Source organism: Apteryx mantelli, chromosome 8 (genome assembly GCF_036417845.1).
Source record: "Apteryx mantelli isolate bAptMan1 chromosome 8, bAptMan1.hap1, whole genome shotgun sequence".
Taxonomy (NCBI): domain Eukaryota; kingdom Metazoa; phylum Chordata; class Aves; order Apterygiformes; family Apterygidae; genus Apteryx; species Apteryx mantelli.
The window spans coordinates 11,364,529-11,388,520 of NC_089985.1; the positions used below are offsets into that span (position 1 = coordinate 11,364,529).

The 23,992-nt window shown below is 48.7% G+C and overlaps 1 protein-coding gene across 2 annotated transcripts in view; it reads right to left on the reverse strand.

Annotated features, from left to right (window-relative positions):
• Positions 1-3,747: 3,747 nt before the first annotated feature.
• The window catches only part of ACBD6 (acyl-CoA binding domain containing 6), a 90,562-nt gene continuing 70,317 nt past the window's right edge, over positions 3,748-23,992 (reverse strand). Inside the window, exons 7-8 of one of the 2 annotated variants that reach the window (XM_067300609.1) lie at positions 8,447-8,477; positions 3,748-4,407 (exon numbers count right to left, since the gene is read on the reverse strand). In XM_067300609.1, coding sequence (XP_067156710.1) covers positions 4,253-4,407; positions 8,447-8,477 — 186 coding nt within the window. In that variant the 3' untranslated portion in view covers positions 3,748-4,252. Of the gene's footprint in view, positions 4,408-8,446; positions 8,478-13,631; positions 13,917-23,992 lie in introns of those variants that run through there. The other variant, XM_067300610.1, reaches the window with a different exon arrangement.

A 23,992-nucleotide genomic window follows, 5' to 3' on the forward strand; every position in this document is an offset into this window, starting at 1 on the left:
CCTCCCCTCGCTGCCAGGGTTAAAAATTCACACACATGCGCACGGCCAAGCTGGGGCCATTTGGGCTGACGGCTAAGGTCCCACCGAAGGCTCGCGGCACTGCAGCCCCCGGCGCTGCCTCGGCCGATGCTCCCGTTCCGCCAGCGCGTGGGAACTGCTGCCGCGGGAGGGCCGGGGGCGAGCGCGATTAGGCGGAAGCGAGCCGGGCTGTATCGCTGCCGGGGGCTTTCTGAAAGCAACGGTGGGGGGGGGGGAGAAAAAGAATTGGGAGGACAAACTAAAATAAAAAGGGAAGCACAGCAGCGGCTGGGCCCTGTGCTCAGGGCATTCCCGGTTCTGCCAGCCTGGCCGCCCCGCGGGAGCCGCGGTGGCCCCACGGCGCTGGCGCGGGACGTGTCCTGTCCCCGCCGCAGGCTGGGCCCTCCCCCGCCCCGGGCGGCCGCTCTCGCTCGCTCTCGCGCTCTCTGCCCCCCTTCGACCTGCCAGACGTTGCCCCCCTCCCTCCCCTCGCGGTGTAAATTTTGTACAGTTCCAAAAAGTGAGAGTCTTGTTTCCTGGGAAAAACCACAAACGACAAAAATAATAATAATAATAAAAAAAAGTCAAAGACTACAGCCTTATTTCTTGCCGTGTGTTTGGGGAGCCCCCCCCCCACCCCCCATCGGGCTGGTGCGTTGCGCTGCGTCCTGCCTCCTGCGCAGCGGCCCGGGATGCATCGGTCGGTCGCCCGCCGCAGCTCCCGCGGGAAAGCCACGCGCGCCAAGCGCGGGATGGTCTTTAGCGTCTGCTCCCCACTGCCCATCGGCAGGGCGTCGGGCCGCCCCGGAGGCCGCGCCGCCCCTCGCGCCGCACCGCTTTTCCAAGCCAGCCCCGCGCAGCCGGCCGAGCTCCCGGCCGCCGGTGGGCCGGCGCTTTGCGGGTCCGAGCGAGGGAAGAGCGATGCCGGCAGAGCCGAGCCCCGCCACAGGCATCGGTGTGTTGGCTTTATATATTTTAATCATTTTAACATTTAATGCTTCTCAATTAAAGTGATTTCCTGGAGTAGATGCCAAGCTTAGTCCGAATGCACATTAACCACTTTCTGTATCGGTAGTTAAAGGCACCGAGGGATTTAAACAGCAATCCGCAAGGCTGCTGGGGAAAGGTTTGGCTGAATAAAGCAGCTTATAAACAATAATATATGTCTTTCTCATTTTTCCCTTCTTTTTTTGGAAAGGCTCCAAACTCGCAAACAGATCTAAAGTGCTATAAACATATCCAGGGCTAAGCGCTGAGCCCCCAAATGTACTCCCTGAAAGCACGGGCCTTGCTGCTGCCGCTTCTCATCGCTGTTTTAAGAGAGCTTTTTATGACCCCAAATGTCCATCAAGCCAAAGTTGCCTCTGCAATGTTGACGTGCAAACAGGGCTACCCTCCGCCGTGACGGACAAAACAAATCCCCGGCGAGGACAAGGTGGTGGCTGCGTGTTAAGGCAACCCACAGCGGTGACCTCTCGCGGTGTAACCTCGCCAGCACCCCAGCCCGCTCCCAAAGCCGGGGAGGGGATAAATGCGCCCTGAATTTGCTGTGATAAGACCAGCCATCGCCACCCCGTAAGCACTCGTGGCAGCGCCAAGGGGAGCAGGAGCCGCTGCATTCCCTTGCGCGAGGGCTCAGCCGAGCGGCCGGGCTCGGCTCCCGCAGCCCGGGGCGGGAAGCTTTTATTTCTCCCTTTCCTGAGCTCTTTTTCCCCCTCCCACGCACGCTCCTGGGTGGATTTGCTGCTGTGCCACTGGCTTCTCCCAGACCCAGAAGTCAGAGAGGCTGTTGCAGCTTTTCCACTGACTAAACATCTCCTTGCAGTGATTGGAAATGACCCTAAATATTGAACTCTGGTGTTTCCTATGTGCCGGGAAGAGTGTTAATGTTTATCAGCAGCTTTCTTGCAGCAGGTCTCCAGACCCAGCTATTTAGGGGATGCTCTTCTACATTAGCCTCGCCGTTTGCTGCTGCGAATCCGTTTTGCCAGCCTCTGTCGGCGCTGGACGACAGAAGCACCCTCGTAACGCCCCGGGGCCGTCTCTGCAGAGCGGGTGAGCACGTGCTGAGCGGAAACAACTAGACAGTGGTGAGAGAAGAAGTATTTTATTTTTGCCAGCCACAACAGCTAGGAAGGCAGTTTTCTCTGAGAGGTACAGGTGGAGCAGACTTCTTAAAGCTCAAGCTTCCTACTGACTTCGGAAAACCCTGGCGATGGCCCTGGAGGCGAATGGCACCCTTTTGTTAGATAAAGGCCGAATTTTGGGAGCAGCAATGCACGCTTCTGAGGTCCCCGACCACAGCAACAGGCCTGAGCGCTCCCTTACGCCCAGTACCAGGCACAGGAGCGTTACGATGCGTCTCAGCAAGAGCTCCAGTGGCAAAGAAAGAGACCAGTGTCCACTGCACGAATAAAGCAGGGCACAAAGCTGGGCACCCAAGCAGGGGTTTTCACAAGCATGGAGACCACCACAGCAGTTCCCAGGCACTTGAGACCTCTCAGATAGTGGGTTAATGAAGGCAAGTTGACACGGTCAATAGGGGAAATGTGTAGCTGGTGAACTTGCCCAAGCCGTTTCGTCACCACCACCAAACCCGTCCCGTGTATCACGCACGCAAATAGCAGTGGTAGCGCTTTGGCTTCTAAGTGGCTACTGGTGGAGTTCAAGCCAGTTCAGCAAACTTTGTCAGCGTTAACAAAAGCTGGCAACAGCCTGCAGCAGCCATGAGGGGCCAAAAACCACATATGCCTCATTTCCAGCCAGTCCTGAGTGGAGGGAACATTCCCATTTATTTTACTGAGCCTGGATGCATTGCAGAAAGGACTTGATGGCAAATAGCTTCCTGTTAGTGATGGAGCTTCTCTAAGAAGTTCCCTCCACACTGTAAATCTCCTTGTCTGGGGAAGAGCAAACGGCACAGCAATGCCCTGCAGTGAAACCCGCAGCCTAGGGGTGCAGCACAGGTTGATCCGAAGTGCTGCAGGGACAACACATGGGTCTCCCTCCCGGCCAGGAGTTAGCCTGAAGCACAAGCATGTTCCCCTGCGGCTCCCCTGTGCTCCGGACCACTTCCTAACCCGACGGCACAGCCAGCCCCAGATGGGATCCTGGCCAGTTGTCCAGCCCAGCTCACCCTGGCACCTGGTGAAGCTCCACTAGGTACATCGTTCCCGATTTTATGGACTAACAGTGACTACTGGCAAGTGGAGGGGTCCACAAGGTTTCAAAGACAGGCTCTCACATGAGATAGGAGAGCACAGGTCTCGGTCTCTGTTCAGCTCTTACAAAAGCCCAGCCCTGGACGAGTCCACACCAGGGACTGACACACGACGAGGAGGAACTGGAAATGCCGATTGAGGCGGGTTGCTTTATGCTACTACATTTCATCAGCGAAGCACTTGCATGAAGTGGCAAAAGGCCCCTCATCTTGGGGAGGTTGGCCAGCCACAAAAAACTTATCATGCCACCATGTGTGTTATGTGAAAGGGACACAGGGACAGACAGACAGACATATGACTTTGCCAAACAGATAGTGTGGATGCCCTGCCTGCCTCTGCTGCATTTTGTACCCCTTTTCTTCCCACCTTGAAAGCTTGAGCATGAGCTTGAGACGAAAGCTTGAAAGAATATTTCAAAGTGCTCTGGCAGCTCTGCGCTGCGTCCCCTCCTGACAGCTCCAAGGAACCGAGTCACTCCCTGCAAGATTAAACACGCAGGGACGCCATCTCAGCGCTGTGCTTTTTTTATTCATAATATTTTGTTTGGGCCCAGAGGAAAAAAAATAAACCAAAACTCAAACCCAGCTGAAGAGCTGAGCATCTCACTTGACCTAGGCAGCTCTCCCCGCAGAGGTCCCGTTCGGTCAGCACAGGCTACTCCGGTGAGACATCCAATGCAGTAGCTGGGTTTAATGTATTAAAACAACATTTGGGGGCTTCTCCAGGCCCTCTCTGCCCTCCCTCCCTCCCTCCACCCAGAATACTGATACGTTTCAGAGCATGCAAAATCCTGATCCTATCCTGCACAGCACATGTGCTCGGTAAGACAGCCTTGACGCTCAAAAGCCCAGATACGCCCAGCCCACCCGAACATTAGGCCCTGTGCTCTAAAACCTCCCCTTCAAACCCCAGGGTATTTCAGAGGGCAGTGGGGGAAAAGAAGGGGTGTTATTGCAGATCGCGTCCGTCCTCCCAACCCTGCGTGCGCCGCGCGGAGGTGCCCAGCTGTGGGGCTAGGTCTTGCCGGCCGTGTGCTGCTGCAGCGCAGACGTGATGGCTTTACAGTCTGTCACCTCCTCGGGCAGGCAGCCGTCTTGGTCCCGGAGCGTGGGGTCAGCGCCAGACTTCAGCAGCAGCTCCACGATATCGAAAAACTCGCAGGCGGCAGCTGGCGGGAGAGAGGGCAGGGTTAGTTTGGGGGTCAGCGGGGAAGGGGCTGATGTGACGGAGCAGCGCGGGGCGTTTCTGGATGAGCGCTGGCGCCGGCCACTTCCGCATTTCCGTTCCAGAGGCTGGAAATGTCATTTCAGCATCTGGCCACGCAGAACAGATCGTTTCTGGGGGCAGTGTTTAGTACTCAATTTATTACTTGCGCTTGGATTTAGTACTGCGAAGGGAAAGGGAGAATACAGCCTTGAAACTTCCCTTTGTCCCAAGTCCTCCATCTACACTTGGAGCAACAAGCAGCAGAGAGCCGGGCCTGGGGAGCACCCAGCTTCGCAGCGCTAAAGAGCTCCAGGAGCAAAGACAAATGTAGCTCCTAGGGGGAGGGAAGAGCAAAAGAAATGAAGAGCTCCAGGTCCCGAGAAAATTCTTCCGTGCTACTCGTGTAACGACAAGGCCGAGGCTGGCCAAAGCGGGACAGTCCCGCGGGCGGCGGCACCGGGCCAGGCAAGAGGTTTTGGCAGCCGGGCTTCTCTCAGGGCGCTCCCAAAAGGCGTTTTCTGGAGCTATTTGAAGATGGGTAGCAAGGTGGACACCCACGCGAGTACATGGGTGTCCGTGGACACATTATAATGGCACATCGCCTTTATTTCTAACTAATCCCTCCACTAACAACTATTTTTTCAAACTCGAATTACTCCACCGAGATAAAATCAAGTCTGACCTGAGCTCTTCTCTGTCCTGAGGACTTAACAGCCTGACAATTTTCAACTCCTTCTCCGCACCTAGCCTCAGGTGTTTCCTAAAAAGAAAGGAAACTTGTTCAACGCTGAGGAGCTAGGCTTGCCTAGTAACAACAAAAGCCCCAGGCCCTGGGTTTTCCCTTAAGCCACCTCTGTAACCCAGATTCCTAGCGAAGCCTAAAAATGTCTCGGTCCTGATCTGCCTTACGAGACTTTCAAGACGGCAGCTTCCTGTCTGATTGCTATGTGTCGGTTTTAATTATATTTCAGGCACTTTAACAACGTAACCGACTAACTCTTCTTTGCCATTAAATGTAGTAATTAGAGTATCTTTCACATTACTCTGCAGTTTTCTACTGACCCAAAGGGACAAGCAGCAAAGTTTAATTAAAATAAATTCAACATGAGATTGGAGCTTATATTGAAACGGATTAAAAAAAAAAAAAACGGAAGCGAAGGGATTGATGACGAAGCGGGTGGCAGCAGGGATGTGGGGTGAGGGCTGGGGGCGCGGGTCTCCGGGCGGCTGCGGAGGACCCCGAAGGACCGCGGCTCCTTGCTACGCCCGTGCTGCCTGCCGCTGACCTGCCAAGGCCGAAACGAGAGCGGTCACGCTGTGCCAGCAAGCACGCTGCCGCCAGGATGAGGCCGCGCGGGGCCGGAGGCGGCGGCGGCGGGACGGCGAGCGGGCAGCGGCCCGTCTCTCCGGCGCAGGCAGGGTCCGCGGGGAGGAGCGCAGCTGCGGGATTTATGGCGCCCCGGGAACCTCTATTTGTCAAGGGCCAGAGCGGCAGCCCTGACACTGGCACGGGTGAAGATGAATTTTCATTCAGCGCAGTTCGCCTTCCGACTCCATTAATCCTCAGGGTTCGGATGATGAATTTCTTTCTTTCTTTTTTTCTTTTTTTATTTATTTATTTTCACTCCGGCGTCCCCTCCCACTGCCCTGCTCCAGCGCAGAAAGAGCCGAACAGATGGTGCTTTACAAGAAGACAGAGTGCCCATGAGGATACAGCGCCGGCCCAGCCCGCGGCCACGTGGCCGCGAGCACGAGGAGAAGCCTTGATTTCCTCTGGGAGACGCGGAGGCAATGATTTTAGTATTCCCCGTGGGCGGGTGGATGGATGGATGGAGAGGAGCTGAAGACTAACAGGCCATTTAGCCGGGAGAGCGGGCTCATACCAATCAACGGGGCGGCGCTAACCGCCGCAGGGAACCAGTGCCCAGGAGGCAGCCGGTCGCCCCGCGGGCCTCCGAGGCAAAGGGCGCCTCCGGATATCGTAACGGGAAGGCCGGCTGGGAAGGCCAGGCTGCAGTATTGGCCTCCACTTAACCTCCGATTAAAGCCAGGGTCAGCGCCAATCGCAACGAGACAGAATTTATAACCCGTCGCAGGATGCAGTTTGACACCGGCTGTAATCAGGAGAGCTGTCACCACAAGGACAGCTGTCAGGCCAAACTCGCTCATAAAAAGGGATGGATAAACCCTAAAAGCAGTCACTGTCTTACTGTCCTCACTTATGGGATTTAACCCTTTCCTGAAAATCTCTAACAACAGGGAAGGCCTTGTAAAGGCAATATTCTGCTCCGCACCTCAAGCGACATTTTTCACGTGAGCTCTTGCGTCTCCCTGCTGCAATTAATGACTTGGTTATGAAGCGCTTACAGAGATCATACTGGGGGATTTTCAGTGAATTCCAGTTCCAGGCCAATATAACCACTTGAATCAAAACAATTCACTAAGTTAACAAGCTCTTTGCAGTATTTGGGTGATTTATTACCAAATCTGCTAAGTAAGGAAATGAGGAAGGAAATCTTTGGCAGACTGGGTTCAGCGATGGTCACCAGGGACAGCAGGACACCCACAGACAGATCAGGCCCATGCGTTAGGGACCCAAAGAGGCTTCCACATAGACTGCTTACAGGGAGGGGAGCTGGGGTAATACTCAAGGGGAAGAAAAATCTTTTTCTTTTTACATTCAAAACATTTTGGGGAAAAAAAGGTGGAAAACTCCCATTATTTAAACATCTTAGCTGGCGTGGTGGATCAGAGAAACCATTTCTGACATCCTCTTAATTGAAGCAGTTATATTTTTTGTTTGTGTTAAACAACTAGCTCCCACCACCAGCCAAGGGGATCCACCTGTAAAGGAAATAATTCACATTAAGGTAATGCATCCACCCTCTGTTTTAGAGTATTTGACTTGCTTTAAGCAGGTCCTCTTGGATAAATTATACACGTGCTAGGCTTCTGTGCAGCGTAGCATAAACTACTATGTACGCCTTGGTAGATGGATGTCAGTGCTAGAGTTAGGGAGCAGGGGAAGGTATCTCCCCCAAAAAAGGAAAGCCCCAAATTTGGAATGAGTTGGGCAGAGACAGAGTACAACATGGTTCCCAAGCACCGTTGTTCCTCGGATGCTGTCTGCAGCACTCAGCAGCAGATTTTCTACTTTAGTCAGAATGATAAGAATTGGGAAAACAGAAGCAAAGTATCCTACGGGAAAGATCACATGGAGAAAAATCATACATTACTGTAACTACATTCTTGTTCAGGGACCCTGGAATTTGGTAGTTTAGATCCAGATCCAAATGTTGTATCTTGAAGTGGTAGTCTACAAAGTAGTTTTGCCATCCTGCTAATATCTTTGTGGCAAGACCGTGGAGAGAGGAATAGGCACAAACACTTCAAGAGTGACAAGTATGTTCTTAGTTACATACTAAGGCAGGCATTGAGAGAAAGTATAAAATGATAACTGTCTTAATTTTGGAAGAAAATATGATATAGATTAAATCAATATTCTTTTTTATATTCCCTGCACATCAGCACTGCATGTGTCATTTTAGTCTCTCTACTTTTCTCATTTGGAGATAGAACAATCTTTCAATTAAAAAGATTGCTATAAAACCACACATCTAATTAGCATGTAATTGTAGGAGCGACACAAACTGTAACTTCACCTCATACAAAATACTCTGCTTGCTTCGGCAGCAGAGAGTCTGCCGCTGTATCAGCTGGGGTCAGCCCAGTTTGTAACTGGGACGTTTGGAAGTTAAGGCCCTATCGCTCCTCTCCTTCCCCTTCGCCGATCGATGTAACTTGCTAGCGCCAGCACAGATCTTCATCTCAACGTGGCTATGCCACGCTAGGGTTGGTGGTGGAGGTAGCCAGCTGGTTAATCAAATCCAGCTCCCTTGCTAACATTTCTGCTGAAATTTGCTTTCTGCACACCGGATCATTTACTCAAGCTGGAAATCCATCCTGTTAAGAGGCAACAACCAAGCTGAAAGGCAGCTTACCATAATGGAGTGCAGTCTGGCCTTCCCCGTCCTGAAAAACAGAGACAGACTTGATTTTAGAGGTATAGGCAAGGTCATGGGGATACAAGGAAATTCCAGTTTTAAGTAAATAAGGTGAATCATGGCAATATTTTAATTGACTAGATAAATAGCCCAGGACACCCAGCAGCCAGGCGTTGAATCATCACCTATCATCCATCCCTATTGATGGATAATCAATATCTATCCACGCATAAAAATACGTGGATCACGTCATGACACGAGTATAATTCAGTTCATAGCGTTATCACTTCCAGATCATAAAAATGAAAGATTTCAATCCTGCAGCCTTACTTTGGGACCCTCACTAATCCCGATGCTTTGGTGCACCTCTGAAAATGCCTGGTGAGAGCTCCTTTGCAAGCACAGCCTCTGCCAGCTATTCAAGAGGAAGGTAAAGCACCTGGACACTGGTACATCTCAGCACACTGTGCTCTCTGGAGCAAGGGAGCACACGGGGAAAAGAAAAGCTTTTTGTTTTACTGAGTAAGACTTAGGTCCCTGCTCTTCAGAAGGGGTCCGTACGAAGCCAGATCCAAGCTCAAACTAGGTGACGTTCTTTGAAACACCTGCAGCACAGGGGTAGAAGCAAACATCACTGTTTGAAGATGTCAGCACAAAATTCCCTCCTCCAGCTAACCTGTATATCGTTACATCAGTTGCAATGGTTTCCGTCCTACCCTGTTCTTTCACAAGCCGCATGTTTGGGAAGCATGTCCCGGTCTCAGAACCAACAAGCAACCGGCGCTGCCGGCAGAAGTGAGTGCTTTGCTGGTGAATGGTTGAGGCTTGCATGGCATGTCCTAATGGGGCAAACCAGGCATTTCTCAGTGAGCAGCCTCATCCCACCACAAGAACAGGTGAAATAACAGAAAGAAATACTGGCCCCTTTCCTTTCACCACCACGCCATGATTAGCCTCTAATTCAGTTCCCTACTCCTTTAATTTATTTGCAGCTGTTTATGGAAACTCAGTTTTTCATTAGCATCATCACTGGGATTAAGATGCAAATTCTACAACCTGCCATGGATTCTGGAGCTGGCAGAAGGGAATAAGAACAGGGAAACAGGTGGAAATCATACACATTGCTGTTTGGGGAGTTCTGGTTTCCAGGCTCGTTATTCTGTCTGATATTAACCACACTCAGCCGAGAAACTAGGAGTGACTGTATTTTGGATGAAAGATCCCACGCTTTGCACTGGGACGCTGCACTAACAGGACAACCGCATTGCACTACAGGAGCAATAGCGACAAAAGGAGCAGCGCCAGAGACAAGCCAGATGTAAAAGGCATTTGCTGCCGAAACATCTGTTTCCCTTCTCTTCTGGACAAAAGGTGGCAGGTCAGATTTTTCTTCCAACGTGCCGCTGTGCAGTAGCTTACGTACCATTCGTGGTACTCGCAGCGATGCATGCAAGTGCCTAGTTCTAGGAGACTATTTCAGCCCAAATGGTACCTGCTGCCCCGATTCCAGCACTGGCCTTCACCTTCTCCTGAGATGCTGCAGTGAATGCAAACTTCTGGGGAGGGGAGGCAAATGGGTATCATCTCGAGACGATACCACAAACAAAACAACTGAAGGAATCAAGGACAACACTCATTGATTATTCCGCACTAATAAGGTAACTGATGTGATTCAGAGGCACAGAGTGGTGCTTAAGCACATGCCTGCCGGAGGAGTGACAGGGACTGCACTGACTTCAGCAAAACAGGGAGCAGGGCTGGAGAAGAGGAGGCGGGAGCAGCACAGATGAATTATTGCAAAGGCAGCCTTTAAAATATGCAGGTTGTGTGCGTGCTGGGGGATGGGGAGCGAGTTCCACTCTGCGCTACCGCTTTCAAAATTTTAGCCAACAAAATAGGGAGGTGAATTGAATTGGAGACTCACAATAGGACTTGGGCAGCCTGACAGAATTCCCCTTCCATCGGAAAGCCTAGCCTCAAAACTCCTTACTGAATACAGAGAACTGATCCAGAAATACTACAGGCATTTGTTCCTCTTCCAAAGGTCTGCGTAAAACACTGCTGCTTCAGCAGACCTACAATCAGGCTGGGGGCTAATGAGTCTTTTTATTTCACCGAGATGTACTTGCTGGCATTTATTAGTCTAAGAACAGAGCGCGAGTCCCAGCATACAAAATGCATCTCTTTAATTCCAATGCTGTTTTTTTTAAAAGAACGATTAATCCAATGTTACGCAAACATTTTTTTACACTTTATTTAGCCCGTGGCTTTTTTTCCCTTTGAGCCTGACTGCTGGCCAAATGCTCTTTGTTATACTTTTCAGATGCTATGCTATTTGCTTTTATTTTCTCTGTGACAAATTTTAATCCAGGTAAATGGAAAAAGCTCTAGTGTGGTCACTCACTAAGGGCCTTGAAATGCCCTCCTGAGGCTGCTGAGCTCAATCCCTCTTTGATTTGGCTTTTTGGAGTACCATGGCTAATGGGAGCCCTACGTGTCCAGCCGCTCTGCGCTGCTGAGACACAGAGCTTGGCTCCAGATACGGCAATGCAACACAAAATGTTCGCACCTGAAAACTAATCAAAGATGGGCCACGAATGCAAGTACCATAGCTCTCACTGCGGAAATTACGTGATACGAATATCACCTCCTTGGCTCTGGAAATGTTTGTTGCTTTACAATGAAACAAGAAGCGCAGAAGTGTTCTTAAAATGATTTCTAGATGGTTTTGATGCAAAGAACATTTCCCAGGCATAGGAGTCAACTACTGTATGGGCAAGTATAAAAGCCCGCTGGAGAACTGGCTGGGAGGAGGACCTCCCCGCAGTGTAGCAAGGCTCCGCTCTGCGCCCCGGCTGAGGCATGGGGAAACATCACCCCCCAGGCCCGCACCACGGGCACGGGACCACCACGTCTCGGCCAGGAGATGGGCATCCCGAGCACCTCGTCTGCAGCCGAAAGGGATGCAAAAACGCAGGGATCAAAGGAACCACTTTATTTATTTGGTTTGCAGCTGGGAGCAGTTAATTTTTCTCCACTGAAGCCCATCAGGGTTTTTGTTGCTTTATTTCATACAAAGCAACCAAGTCAGAGGGGGATGTTTGTCATGATCGTTTATTTCTTCTCTCTCCAATTTAGCTTTCAGATTACTGAAATGAAATTCATACAGAGCTGCAACTGCAACAAAACCCATGGTCTGTCGATACACACTGAAACCAATTGTTTGATAGATCTGTAACATAAAAACCTGAACACTTTAATCAGGTATTTCCAAACTGTGCCTATGGGAAGTCAGGCAATCCTGGTGCTGGTACCCGTCATTTCCGGGTGTTAAGGCATGTTAAAAGACGTTAGAGACATGTTGTTTTTCTAATAGTAGCTTTTCCTGAAAGCAGCATGGTTCTGGAGTGGGGCGGGAGCACCCGGGGACGGTGTGAGCAGGGGCGCTGGCGCTGCTGAGCGGTGCAGGCGCGGCGAGGGCGCTTGCCGGCACTGCCGCCGCGCCGAGCTGCACCCCGTGCCGGGACGCCTCCGAGACCTGCCCATCCCACACTGCGTGTTAGCCGGAACAGTGTAACAGCACAAGGCTGAAAAGGATACCACGTCGCCCACAAAAACACAATGCAGTCACGAGTCGCCTTAAAATATTAAAATTAGCTGCAGCATTGATAAATAAAATCTGGGGATTCCCTCTCCAGAAGCAAATACTACAGCCTTTTCTCAAAGCCCACAGTACCCATTGAGCTCCACAGCCGCTACCTGGAAAGCAAAGGCAAGACTCACTGAATCCAGACGCGCTCCGTCGCCAAGCGCGCTCCTGCCCTTGCTGTCAGCCCAGGAGAGCGAGTCCGCGGGCTGTGAAAGGTGATGAGTGTCCCGCGGGAAGCGGTGCTCCGGATCTCGCCCCGGAGGCAGCTGGAGGCTGCCCTTGAGGAGAGCAAAGCTACAAAAGGTGCCAGTCATGAGGCTGGTAAAACATGGGGACACCAATGTGCGTCCTGGACACAAATGACAGACTCCTGTACAGCAAATCTTGAGCTTCAACTGCAAATGCCACTGATTTTTGTGTATGTGGCCACAATGTCAGTAAGGGTGTACTAACTTGTAAATAACTGGGACAGCAACATATCTTTCTGATATGCGGATACACAATGAGCCCGTAGGAACAAAAATATTTGTAATTTTCTAACAATGTCCTCTTTGGGAGCTGTTGCATTACACCCTGTAACAGCACTGAGCAATACAAATACTTCAAAAACAAAAACAAGTGTCCAAGTCCACCAAAATCATCAAAACAAAGATGCTACAAAATTACCGGGACCTTCTATGTCCATGGTCCGCAACAGATGCCACTCAATGAAAATCCACCTACCAGTGGGTAACTTATTGGATAACAAGATCGTGTTGTGCTCCTGAGAAATTTAAGCAAGAGAAATGACAGAAGATGGACCGGGCGCAGATGGACCAACTGTCTTATCCGTTAAGTGGTACTGTGGCTTCTGCGCATCAATTTGGTCTCATAAGTGATAGGATTATATCGGTGTTTCCACCCCATGTTCACTCCTTGGGAATTTTCGTGCCCTGCTTAACCTAAAAGGAAGATCCTGGACGGGCTGAGGGAGGCCTCAGAGGCCTCGTCTCTGTGGTTACCAATCCCGAGTTTGTTCACAAGTCCCTCAATCACATCTCCAAGTGCAGATGCCATGGGGGTGATAAGCACTCATATAACATAGTGGTTACATGATAAACATATATACTAACCTTTCCCTTTTGAATGATGGCACTGGCACTCTCTTTTTCACTGTATTATTTCCCCCACATCACCTCTTTTTCTGCTCATTTGGGGGAAGCCAGAAGGTGCGCGCTTGTTCCAGTTTATGGATTCCAAATGTTGGCAGGGATTGCATGAGATAAGACCGATGAGGTGATAACAGTGTTTAACAGCGCTGGGGCCTGGGCAGCATGGATGGGCCGGAGTGAAGATAAATATTTACGCTATGTCTTTAGCAGGTGAGTGAATAAAAAGGGCTGGAATAATACGGAATTTGAACAAGCACTGGTGCTCAGGAGCTGTGAATATAAATCTCTGCAGCCACACGACACAGACTCACTCAAGCCAAGGAGATGAAAAATAGCAAGAAAATACTTCCCTCTACTTTTAGAAATGGTTTTATTTCTCATTTATTTCCACTTTAGGCTTCAACTTCCCAACAATTTACTTTAACCTCATCATCTTCTTTTTCCCTCTCTGAAATTTTATCCCCAAGATGACTGATGGTGAGACTACAGCTAAAAGCATAGCAGAATTTACATGCTAATGCCCGCCAATAGGTAAAACCAGGCAACGTGGACTGGCACGACCAGTCTGAACACCACTGGACAACTCTTCGGATGGCCCCAACACAGCCGTTGTTTTCATGCTTCTTTTGCACGCAGCAGTCTGGGTTTGGACACTTGCCATTAATACCTGCAGGACGAACACTTGTTCAATCAAAGCAGATAGATGAGCGAATCATTATGCGTGCAAATGCTGGCATATAAAAGCAATAGCTTAGTTTGAGATTTGATACTGTTCTTTTAAAATCCCTGTTTTACCAGCGTGCACCCACCTGCACGTATACTTCTGCTTTTAATGGCCCCTTGATTCTTAAAGCACTACCAACGACAGCACAATTTTAGAACCAACACCACCGAACAGCTTTATGCAAGAGCATCTAGACTCCCAAATGGCTCTGACCCTAAGAAAATGATGCAAAACTTCACATTTTCTCTCCATTTTTCAGCTTTTGATTTAGCTAAAGCAAAATATACTTGTGACTGTTCAGCTTCACCTGCTGTTTTAGACTCAGTGTCTTAAACTGGTATAATTAGTTAGCTGGTGTTTGTGAAGTGCTCTTTTTCTTCTTCTTTCACATTTGTGAAGTGCTCATAATATAGTGAGTTGTTCATGTGAGGGTTAGGTGGTTGTGAGACACCAGGACATGCGTCCTCTTGGCCAGCTCGAAGGCAGCTTGGGCATTTGTGAGGACCTGAACCATGAGACAAAGGACACAGAGCCACCTCCAGCAGAATCAAACCCACAGCTCTCAATCCATGCACAGCTCACCAACAGTTATTATCTGGGGATTACAAATAGCGCAGGTTACCAAGTGCAGGGCTTGGATGTGCCATAAGTTTGGTTCCCCAGTTAGATCTTCCACCTACGTTGCATCTGGGGAGGCTTGGCAGGGACGCCTCTCTTTGCTGGTACTGAGCTGTTCCTCTCCAAGAACTCTCTCCTCGACCCCGTTCCTCCCGTTCAGGTCTTTCGAAGGCAGCATTATTTCCTTCACTGTGCTGGGCAGGAAGCCTTAGGGATGGAAGGTGCTAGGCAGATCTGTATCACCACCTCTTGGGCCTTTCTCTCACTGGGTATCACTGGACCTATCTTCTAAGTGCCTTGCAGATAAATGAGACCTGCATTGGGAAGCAATTATTACATTTCTAATGGCATGGACCCTTACAGCACAATCTGCTACTGAAAGGCAAAGAAAATTGCATTAGCTTTTGTTTGATTCAAAATTATGATCAAGGGAACAGGGCTGCTGAAACCCTTTAAAGTCAAACCTCTGCGCTGGGGTTTTTCCTACCTGGGGAGCTCCCTATTCATATTCTTTGCTTGAGTGCTTATTCTGGGTTCATTCAGGTGCTCCAATTTGAAGGATTCTTCCACTTCCAAAGCTGCTGTTAAAACTAGATACAAGAAAGCTCAGAGAGAATATGATCACGCACTTCTTCACAAAGCCTGCATCCGCTAATGCAGCCAAACTCTGCTGGCCTGCTGAGTCCAGAGTGTCAGGGCTAGGCTAATCCCTCATCGCCCTAATTTCTAACTGGTAGTGTCCCTAAAATTTCCAAGTGCAATTTCAATGGGATTTATTACATCTACTATCATCATCCTGCAGTGCTTCTGGCACAGCTAAAGAGTCTCGATATTCCACCGCAGAAACGGCTACGTTTAATTGCAGAATGAACTGATTTCTGAATGTATACAGTAGCTCATACAGCAGCTCGGAAACTTTCAGGGATGTTTTCTTTTTGTGCATTCTCACCCCAAATTGCGCTCAGCGCTCCGAACATAAGTGTGCATTTGTATTTACATATTTATACATTGTTCCAAAGAACATTTTCTACTGTCTGTTACTTCCAGCATCAGGCATCTTTCTAGCTGTCAAACACGCATATCAGTGCAATATAAAAGCTGCCCGGAAGAGCTGTGCTTCCGCAGCCCATTCAAAGAACAGGGATCCAAAATGCGTTTGAAAAGAGCTGGTACCCAGAGCTGTAACAAGTATCACAAGGCTGCAGCCGAGCCAAGCTTCAACAAAACTATGTCAGCACAGTCACGGGCTGCAGACAGGACAGCCGAAAGCTGCTCCCTTTCCTTTGAAATCAAACACGAATCCGGAGAAGACGCTGAAATATCAATTCTCAAGGTGCCTCCCTGCCCCCTCGCCGTGTAAAAGTTAGCAGCTTCCTCCTTTGCTCTCGGACTGCTTTATCACTTTAGCATGGCTAAGGCAGATACCTGGTTATTTAAGGGGCAGGATAAATGGGCTGAGACAGCTTTCCCATCCCCAATTCACTAGGGAATGCTTGGAAATTCCACCTGACACGGGGACAGCGTTGTGCTCTTAAACAATCTCCCGGCTGATCCGATTGTTCCCCAGTGGGGAGCAGGCTGCAGCTCGCTCAAGAGTCATTGATTGGATTAACAGCCTAATTCCCAACAGATGAATAGAATACTGATGTCTTGTCAGCCCACATCATAGAAGGAAAACACAATCTGCTTCTACAGCCCCGAAACTTAACCCTTCCTCTCCCCAGCGGCACAGGGTCTGGCGGCTTCAGCCCAAGATCCTGCCCATCTGAATGACAAAAGATATTAACCTCGGGGACAGTTTGCTTCATCATCTACATGCCACGGGATCATATCTTATCTTCCGTAAGGCTGATTTGTAAGAAGCCTTTTTTTCTTCCTTTCTAGGCAGAAGCCACAGAAGAGATTTATACAGGGACCTTTATTTTTTTTTCTATTTTACCACCTGCTGTTAAAGGAAATACTATGTGTTTCACAGTTAGTGGTTGAAAGTTCATTAGCTGAACAATATTTATTCTGAAATATACAGATACTGAACATTTTCAGAGTATATAATTCGATTAGGATGACAGCATCTGCCTGGTGAGGAACATCAAACTGTTGGGGGAGAGGCGTCACTGTAATTCTCGCTTCCTCCGATTGCTCTTGGCAAGCGTCGGGGCAGCGGAGAAAAGCTGGGCATATCATTTGCTCTCTGAGAGCTTCTGTTCACCACCTCCTAATGGAGATACTAATGTTTTCTTACCTCATAGAAAGGCTGTGATAAGAAATTAATTGCTATTGGTCAAATGTTCACTACTACAGAAGTAGGACCATGTGCATATTAAAGAGATTTTCCAAGAACAAAATTTATTTATGGACTCCTCAGCACTCTCTGTATTTATTTCTTGCTCAAGGGACAAGAATAAATAAAAACCATCTGATTTTAAGAAATGTATTCCAAAAGACCTATTTTTTCTCAAATCAGCAGGGTCTATAATGCTGGTTTTTGTTTCTTTTTAATAGCCACCTTTTATGTTTGCATTTACAAATCAGGCAATGTGTATCTACTCATTTCAATGTTTTAATTTTCAGCAGGGATCCTAAAACATACAGAAATGCAGCTACAGCACTCGTGCCAAGACTGTAACCCATTTTAAGAGGTGGCCTCTAGAATTTCTTTGATCCAGTAGTCTCGATGGGAATGGCTTACCAATTCTTAAATGCTTTTTCTACCTCTCCAAGGGATGATACGTATCACCACGTTGCTCTGTGAAACATCAGTAAGATATTTCCAGTTTCATTTGGATTTTACAGCTCACATACAGAGTGGAAACATTCCCTCCATTACTCCTTACCTCTAAAAAATTAATAAGCCAGACACTAACTAACATGACAAATAGAAGAGAAAGAATGAAAGGACGGTGGTGCACACCCTTTCTTTTTCCTTTGAACAGTATCTGCTGGCAATGGAAGTTTTCCAGACCTCATCACTTCACAACATTAATATGCATATAAAAGACTTGCTGTGAGATTGAACGAAAAACACAGGCCTTTCCTCTTCTGGTTGCCAATACATCAAATCTAAAGAGAGTGTTATGTTTACCGTCACCTCTTCAGAGAGAAGCAAGATGCTCCAGTTCAAAATACAGGCAAGTAGGGAGGCAACAGCATGCATTAATGAGAGAGCTGCCTTAACCAAAACAATTAGTGAGAGATACTGCATCAAATCAAACAATTCAATTAATGTAGTGTTAGTACTATTATTTTAAAGTCATTCCAATTATTAGCTCCTTTTATAATTTGAAACCATAATGTTTCATTTTCATCCCAGATGTGAATTATGCCAGAATGGCAATAAATAAATAAATCCAATGACCCCTGTCCAGTCCAGCCCAGCCCCTGCCCTGTAATATGGCTGCACTGTATATTCATGAATCCAGGTTAAGGATGGGGACTGGGGCAGTTGTGCCCTGGAACTAGCAGACTGCAGGTTTTATAAATACATACAGAAATAATTAAAATCTAAGGGGTTTAGAAGGGTTAATCTCCTTTAAATAATCTCTGCCACAAAGCCTGTAAAGTCACTGCTGGCACACTGCCCACCTGGGACCGGCTGTCGGATATCAGGGCAGCACGTGTGGACGGGAGCACCGAGATTAAGCGGGAGCGTGGCGGTGCCGGCCCATCGGGCAGTGCTGCTCCTTGCATACGGCTCCCTCAGCCACCGGCGAGGGGCTGCAAACGCAGCGAGCGGGATCGGATCCAGTGCCAACCAGCAGGTCAACGTGCCACTTACTCTACCCGATTAAAGCGAAAGAAGGAAGCTTGACTAGGCTGCTAAATTTAGCAGGGTGGAAGGGAGACAGCAGGAGCTGAGAGCGTTGCTGCCGCTGTTCAGTTCGCTCAAGCCCTTCCTGACTTCAAAGCAAATGCTGGCTTATATTTAAAAGACTTTGAAGGGATTCAGGACTTTGTAAATAACCTCTTTTTCTCCAAAGGATTGAACCCACAACCCTGGAAGGCGAAGGGGAGGCTGCACTTTTAATTGTCAACTATAATGGAATCAGAATCACCACTCTGCATTTCAGTATGCCCTCTTAGGTTAAAGTGTCATTTTAAAGATGACTGAGTGGCCATTAGAGATAAAGAAATAAAAAAGAAAGCACAGGAACCACCACTACGGGCTAAAGCAGTGCCATGTGGAAATGCAGAAGTTTGCTGTGAATGCAGATTCTGTGATCTGAGCTGACCTGGGCAAAGGCAGGATTAGCGGAAATGCCGCAAGTGTGCAAGAGCCTTGCAAAAACAGCTGGAGAACCGGAAGGGAGCATTTTTGGCACTTTGTCCCAGTCCCCCAAACTGCAGTCACTTCCGCGATGCCTGCACAGTCCCAAGAGACCTGCAGAACATGCATTCCTTAAGCTACCCTATGCCACAAACCGCACAACAGCCATGACAAATTTTAGCATCTGCAGTTAGCACGAAAAGCTGTGAGGAGAAAGCACATGGTAACGTGCTCCAAAAGGACTAGAAGCACTGCTAATGTCCTAGAGATCTCTTAGTTTCTTTTTAAGTTCATGAGCATAAAGAATTTTGGAGACTACGTTTTGGTCTCATGAACCTTCCTCCGCTTGGTGTGCAAAATCAAAACTCTCCATGTCTGGAAGGTCTGAACTATCCTCTGGTTTTGTGCTGTAAAAACTCATTAAATGAGATCTGGATTTTACTAAGACAAGCTTTGGGGAAGACAGGGCCTATGGGAGAGCTGAATTACAGTGGTCCACAGCCCTCAGATGGAAAGTAACCTTTTTCGCTCCTTTTAGAACAAACATAGTATCAAGGACCTTGTTCAGGCATCTCAAAGCATGCCTGTTTCTTAAGCGAGGCGACTCCTTTTTGTGGCTAATCTGGAATCAGAGGAGGGCATTTGCACATTCCCAGCTGTCCGACCGAGGATGAAGGCATCAGGACCTAGATCCTACCTGAAGTGGAACATTGCCAGGGAGAGTCTGACTGCACATGTTGAGGTAAGAAGCTCTCCTCTCATCACCTCAAAGGGCTGCTGTTTTTGTGACATCTAACAGCCTTTTAGCAGCCCCTGTGGACAGTACTAGTAGCTAAACTACCATTTCTTATTTTATAGGGCCATCTGTGCATGAAGCTGATCTTTCATTTTATCACCCACCACCGAGTACAACTTCATGTTAGACTCTGAAAATTCCCCTCTCAGTCTGTGATCGTTGGGAACTCTTCCCGAGGGAAGAAGGAGAAAGAGGTGGGAGCAGAAAGGTTTATTGGTACTGCCTGTTCACGGGCAGTTAGGTTTCCAAGCGGCTATTAATAAAGTCCCAATACCAGAGAAGAAAGAGAGGAAAAACATCTGGAAAAAAACTGCCCGAGGACATCAAACTGTCTCAGTAACTGGAATTTCTCAGTGGAACCACAGTGCTATTAAAATGTAGCTGAACTAAACATATGAAGTCTGGTTTGTCATCACTTATTTAGTGAGATGCAAAATTGATCTTCACTTTAAAAGGCTCTTTCAGAGTCTAGAGACAGCACTCGCTCCCTTGTTGTGCTGTATAATAGAGGTGTTTCTAACAAAATTCAATGGGCTCAGGAGGTAGCGAGGGAAAACTGCGGGCAACTTTATAATAGGCAGATTTATGCTCAGGGATGTCCTGCTTTTCCAATGAGATATTCCACATATGGTAGGAAGAACAGGTTCTCCATTCATCCGTCGGACGAGCACAGCAGGCAGCAGGAGGCCACGTTCCCCCAGTTCTGCTCAGGCCAAGCCTAACACCGGGACGGGCGGCGCGTTTGGGCACATTTTCTACTCCTGCGGCCACCGAGGGAGCCCGCTGTGATCCAGACACCTGCCCCCGGTGGGCCAGCCCCCGTCGCATAGCGTGGGCTCCTCAAGAGCAGCAGATGGGGACGGGCTGCAGCCTTCGGGCTGCGTTGAACCACTGACCTGGAGGTGAAAGGCTTCGTCTCGCCCATTATCAGTCCCCAGGGCTCCCTCTGAAGCAAGTGTTGATACATTAATCTTTCTGACTGACAGAAACAAACTGCAAACGTAATGTTCCACCGAGGATCTTTATTTATTTTGAACCAAAACAATGCCTAAAAACATAAAGTTAAGCACAGTCTCAGGTTTTGTTCTTTCATCTGAAATGTTGCTAGTTAAGGTCTTTTTTTTTTTTCTGAGGGCAAAAGCACGAAATTTAAAGAGCGCATCCTAATGCATTAGCCTCAAAGCACAGCCCTGCAGAACAGTGTGGACTGCTGCAGTATATAATGAACTAGTGCTTCCTCCCGGGGCGCTTCCCTCATTCAGGTTTTTACTACTTGGGAGACAGCACAGCGCTGCTGTCCTCCTAAATAGTTTAATAAGGAAGGAGTATATTTAGGAGTGCTCCTGGAGTGCCTTGATGAGCATGTTGTGTAGGGTAAATACCTCTACATCAGGACACTTTTCAAAGCCATCAGGCAGAGGGGTCAGCATGTTGGCTTTTTTTTTTTTTTAAAACTGCACAAGCTAATGCTTTAAGAGTGTCTTGATGGAATCAGGGAAATTGGATTGTCCCCCCATTTGCTGGCCTAAAACAAGCCTTTTTTTATTTATCCCATTAGAGGAACACAAGAGAAACCTTTTAAATGTCACTAAAATTTTCCCCGCATTGCAAAATCCAGTCAAAAGGGTTTTAATTTTCCCTGAGAACTCTTAAGCAATGCTGTATGTCAAGGTCTAATATATTGTGTGTTGGGGACTGTCTTTACCCTGGGTTGTTTCACCAGGGTGATTCTGCAGGGTTGGTCGTGTGTGCTGGAGCACGGAGCTGCTCAGCTCTCCCGCAACAGCCGAGATAGTTCTGATGAAGCAAATATGCAAGTAATACAGAGGTGAGATTAATCTTCCCCTGGATCATTCTGGGATTTCCAAAAATTCAGCAGTGCTGAGCTCTTTCCTGCAATTTTGGTCTGTGAGTTTGGGCTTTCTGGTTTTGTGAGAGCCTTTAAGTTATAAGCTTTATTTATTTGAGGACTAAAGAGATTTGGCAAGAGGCACTTATGTAGGCACGAGGCTCCAAATTCTACTGGCGTATTTAATATGACAAACATAGGCTTAATATTGGAGGTGGAGCCTCAGGATTGCAGCCTGGAAGCCCAAAGGCTTGCACCGGTTACTCAGTGCTACCTGCGCTGCGCCCTGAACAACTGGAGCCCTAAGTCTTTCCAGAAAATTTGCTGACAGCACTGCTGAACCACACGCGGCTGCAGAACCAGCAACTGCAGCCCAAGCGAGGGCTGTCCATAGTGCTTCCACGTGCAACAAGTAAAATGCGAGCCCGAGGCAGGCTACTGAGGTGAGCGGCCCAGAAGCCTGGGCACTGCACTGCTCGGCTGTCCTGTCTGACAGACCGACACCTTCAACGTCCTCCTCATGAGATGCGTACTGAAGACAGAAATGGAGTCACCTGCTCATTAAAGGCTGGGCTAGTCTCTAACTGTTACTCTTGGGATGGCATTAATGCCAAAGTGGCTCCTCCCGGTCACTTCGAGTCCAGCCTGCAAGCGGTGAACTACAGGCGATCAGTCCTCCCCGAGCAATCCTAGCCGGCGATTTTTGCTATTAAACCATGGCACTATTTTGCTCCTATCAGTGCATAAAGCTAAACAAGTAGCTAGAAATAGACCTCAGCCACACATCTTCAACGACGGGATAACGGAGTTCTCTATCCACGGTGTCCCTGCTTTCCCCCCCCGGAAACAGCACATACAATAAAGTACCACAGTAACTGGGGTGCTGAGACACTGCTGTCCTGAAGAGCTATTTGCAGATCTCCTCCTCCAGGTGTGACACAGCAGGACATCTCCCAGTAGCACTTTTGAGCCTGCAAGTCCAGGCCTGCCTGTTATCTCCCTCCACGTGCACTGCAAGGTGTCCAGGCAGTTTGGGAGGGATAAATACAGCTCTCCATGCTATGTCCTAACAAGGGTGATGAAGGAACCCAACCAAAGCATCAGAGCAGGGACCCAAAGCATCTCCGTGCTAGACAGGAATGAGGGACTACCAGCAGCAGTTATTTCAAGCCGCTGGCTTTATACTCCTCCCCTGCCTCCAGTTTTGCTGGGCAAGGAAGAGTTGGAGAGGAACGAGCATCCAACATGGGGTACCTGAGCCCTCACCCTCCTGTCCCCAAACCCACACGTGCACAGAGAGCTGGGAATGGAGCTGGGCTAGGGAGATTGGGGAAAAGGGGGAAAAGGAGGAAAATCACAGCCTCTCAACTGGTCTCGGTAAAACACACCCTGAGACTAAGACACTGCCTCCTAATCTTCCCTTTAGGGCTCCATAATCTATTTTACCAAATGTCAAAATTCAGCAAGAAAATTGGAAAAAGGGGGAAAAAAATCCAAACGCATGGTTATTTGGACCAAGGGCTGTGTTAAAAGGATCAGGAGGTGGTGGGCCGCGGGGGGTGGGGGGTGCGGGTGGGAGGGAATGGGATAAAGTAGCAGTTCTAATCAAATCAGTTTAAAAAGCTGCAGCCTCTCAGAGTTAACCTTGCCAATCAGGGAGCGAGCGGGAGCATGTCTGCGCACATTAAAGCGGGAGCGTGTCCTTGAACCCGCGGCGCACTCCGTCCTCCCCCCGGCAGCCCACGCAGGCTGGGTAACCAACACCCTGGGGAGGCGGTGCAAGAAAAGCCCAGGATTACATTAGGCGCCCTCCTCCTCAGCCACCCTCGAGTGGAAGCCAGCGGGGCAAAGGCAGCTCGGATGCCTGCCTGCTGTTAGAGGTGAGCTCACGGGATTAAGCTGGCAGGAGTTGGGGAAATGCTTAAAAAATAAGTTAAAAGAAACAAACCAAAACACACAACAAAAGCAGGAGAAACCCTCCCATTGACAAATGCTGTTGCATTGAGTCTGGCAGCTGGGAGATGCATTACTAACCTTCGCTAATGACTAAGGGCACAGGAGTCACTTTAAAATAAATATTCACTAGGAATTACATGGGTAATCTAAAGGGATTATCCTGCTTTCTTAACAGGTCCATAAACTAAATGTTAAATGGGCTACACAAGTGTTTGCATTAATTTTGACCCAAATCAACCTTTCTGCTAACAGCCAGGATCAGATTCAATTTGGGGACTGCACATCTGCTTTGAGTTGATATTCTTACAAATTTCCCCAGATTCTCCGTTGTGCTAAAGGAAAAACGGGACCGAGCTCTTGGAAGCCACGAGGCTGCAAGCAGACAGGGGAAGGCCTCAAGAGAAATGTGTCCGGAACAGCCACTCACAAAGCAGTCGGCACAAATCCAGCCCTGCAGCACAATCCAGTCTCTACGGCAAAGGCACCCAGGCTCAAAGTTTCATTGCATCGGTAGGGAAGAAGGGTGGGAGCTAAAA